This window comes from Vigna radiata, unplaced genomic scaffold, assembly GCF_000741045.1.
Source record: "Vigna radiata var. radiata cultivar VC1973A unplaced genomic scaffold, Vradiata_ver6 scaffold_271, whole genome shotgun sequence".
Lineage (NCBI taxonomy): Eukaryota > Viridiplantae > Streptophyta > Magnoliopsida > Fabales > Fabaceae > Vigna > Vigna radiata.
Window position 1 is genome coordinate 203,337 of NW_014543807.1, and position 2,366 is coordinate 205,702.

The 2,366-nt window shown below is 30.6% G+C and overlaps 1 protein-coding gene across 1 annotated transcript; it reads right to left on the reverse strand.

Moving 5' to 3' along the window:
* Positions 1-1,762: 1,762 nt before the first annotated feature.
* LOC106754820 lies at positions 1,763-2,080 on the reverse strand. The gene has a single exon (XM_014636886.1). It carries the CDS (start codon positions 2,078-2,080, stop codon positions 1,763-1,765), a length of 318 nt encoding a protein of 105 aa, XP_014492372.1.
* Between the last annotated feature and the right edge of the window lie 286 nt (positions 2,081-2,366).

Sequence of the window (2,366 nt, forward strand, 5' to 3'; positions counted from 1 at the left end):
ATCATAGAAAAATTAATATATTTTGTTTGATTCATACAATGACAAATTGAGTATCCGCCCCCAAGAAATTTTGTACTTTTCAATTATCGAGGTGAGATTTGGAGGGATGGAAGTTAAAAAGTTTGATGTACCCCTCTGTATTTATATAATTCCACTTTAAATTTTGCTAAGTTAATATAATCAATTCAAAATAATAAAGAATAGATTCAAAGCGTTATAAATTAAGAAATGCAAATGAGCTTTTAATGAATATTTATGGTGACAATGTGGCTAGTTATTGATCACATGTTTGTTAAAATATTAAAAGGCATAGAAATAATGCATGAGAGAGTTCAATTTTGTTTTTCTAATAATGTTAATCATAGTATTTTATTTATATTAATAACTTATAACTATTAAATTTTACAAAGTAATTTATTTTAATGTGACCAAATTTTTGTTTTAAGAGTTTGTTTCAATTTTTATCTATGTTGTGGACTTTTTATATTTGACTTTTTATAACGGCTTATGTAGTTGCTGGTGATTGGTCCGTTTCAAATTTACATATCATGGTCCTTAACAAAATTTTGGTTGTACAATCATAACGTTGCCTGACCGTCTCGACTATTTGCTTGGATTGGAGGTTGATAGATGCCACAATCTAGCAGGTCGATAAGTAACAAAAGAATCTCAAAATAGATGTTAATCTTTATAAGAATCAGATTTCTAAACCAATAACCAAAATGCAAATGCATATTATAACTTCCAAAGTGGCTACACATGTATTTGGTTCCCTACATACAGATATAGGTATAAATGTTTAAGGCACCTAAGAAACCCTAAAAGAAAGTCCACTGACATTTGGTCGGCCTTCAACTTATACTTATGTTAGTCTCTCTCGACCTTTAGTCTGAATCACCCATCCCAACATTCATTTGTAGGGTCAACCAGTCTCGACCGTTAATCAAACTTAACCTGCCTTAATCTTTGACCCATCTCATTTTGTCTTAGTTTTGGCCGAGATAGGTCTTTCTTGACCTTTAACTCAGGACGAGTCTTGTACATCAATAAAACCTTACAATTCTCGATACACATTGTCTCTTCTTAATCTTTGGCTTTTGCATTGATACATCTCAGTTGTTAACTTGTCTCAATCTTTTCCACTAACTCTCAATTTTTGTAAACAATAATCTATCTTCACCTTCAGTTTATCACTCAAGTTAATCGTTATTGAAATATAAAGTATTATTTTTTAAAAATCAATTAAAGTCTTTTAATATAATCATACCTATCTTTTAGTTCGGATTTAAAAAAACATTCATTTCACATAACTTTTAGTCATATAATAATATTTATTATGATTTTAATTATTGTGATATATAACTAAAACTGAATTCTCATAAATTATTATTATTATTAATATGAAATTAAAATAAAATTTTAAAGAAATAATTTTTTATTCTCTTTAAATTTCACCGACAAATCTTTCTTACATTTTATAATATGTAAATATTACAAGATAAATTTACACAAATTCATAAAATAAAAATGTAAAAAAAATATGTAAATGTTATCTAAAATATACTGGTAACGGGAGATTATGGGCAGTCTAAATGAAAAAAAGAAACAAAAGGATGGGGGTAACGGGAGGTTATGGACGGTTTAAATCTAAGTCTTTGACCATTCATCACCCAACTCTCTTGCGAATCACTCTCAGCTGGTTCACCAATTCAACTGCTCCATAAGGATGTACATGCTTTATTACAAAAGACCCTGACCATTTTCACTTCAGCTTTCCAGGAAATAACTTCAGCCTTGAATTGAATAATAACACTTGCTGTCCGGGGCTGAAAGCTCTCTTTATCAACTTCCTGTCATGATAAAATTTTACCTTTTCCTTATAACTCCTAGATGAGTCATAGGCATGTAACCGCATCTCTTCAAGCTCCAAAACTTGAATTCTACGTTTGCTTTGAGTTTCATAAGGATCAAAGTTTAAAAATTTCAAAGCCCGCAAAGCTTTGTGCTCCATCTCCACTGGCAAATGACATGCTTTCCCATACACCAACTGAAAAGGTGACAGGCCCATATAAGTCTTCATAGTCGTCCTGTATGCCCAAAGAGCATCATCTAGCTTATGTGACCAATCTTTTCTTGAAACAAAAATTGTCTTTTCTAAAATTCTATTTATCTCCCTGTTAGAAACTTAAGTGATGAAGGTTGAAAAACAGTTATTTTCATATGTCAATTTGGACCAAATTACACCCTTTACTACGTGGAATGAGCTCAGAATCAAGCAAAACTCAATAAATGAGTCTGGAGAGAGTCAAAAGTTGTTTTTAGCGATTTTATGCTTATTTTGCATTGTTTTGTAGCTAATTTGAGAA

Excerpts from the sequence above, each read along its gene's own strand:
- LOC106754820 (XM_014636886.1), bottom strand. The coding sequence starts at position 2,080 with ATGAAGACTTATATGGGCCTGTCACCTTTTCAGTTGGTGTATGGGAAA.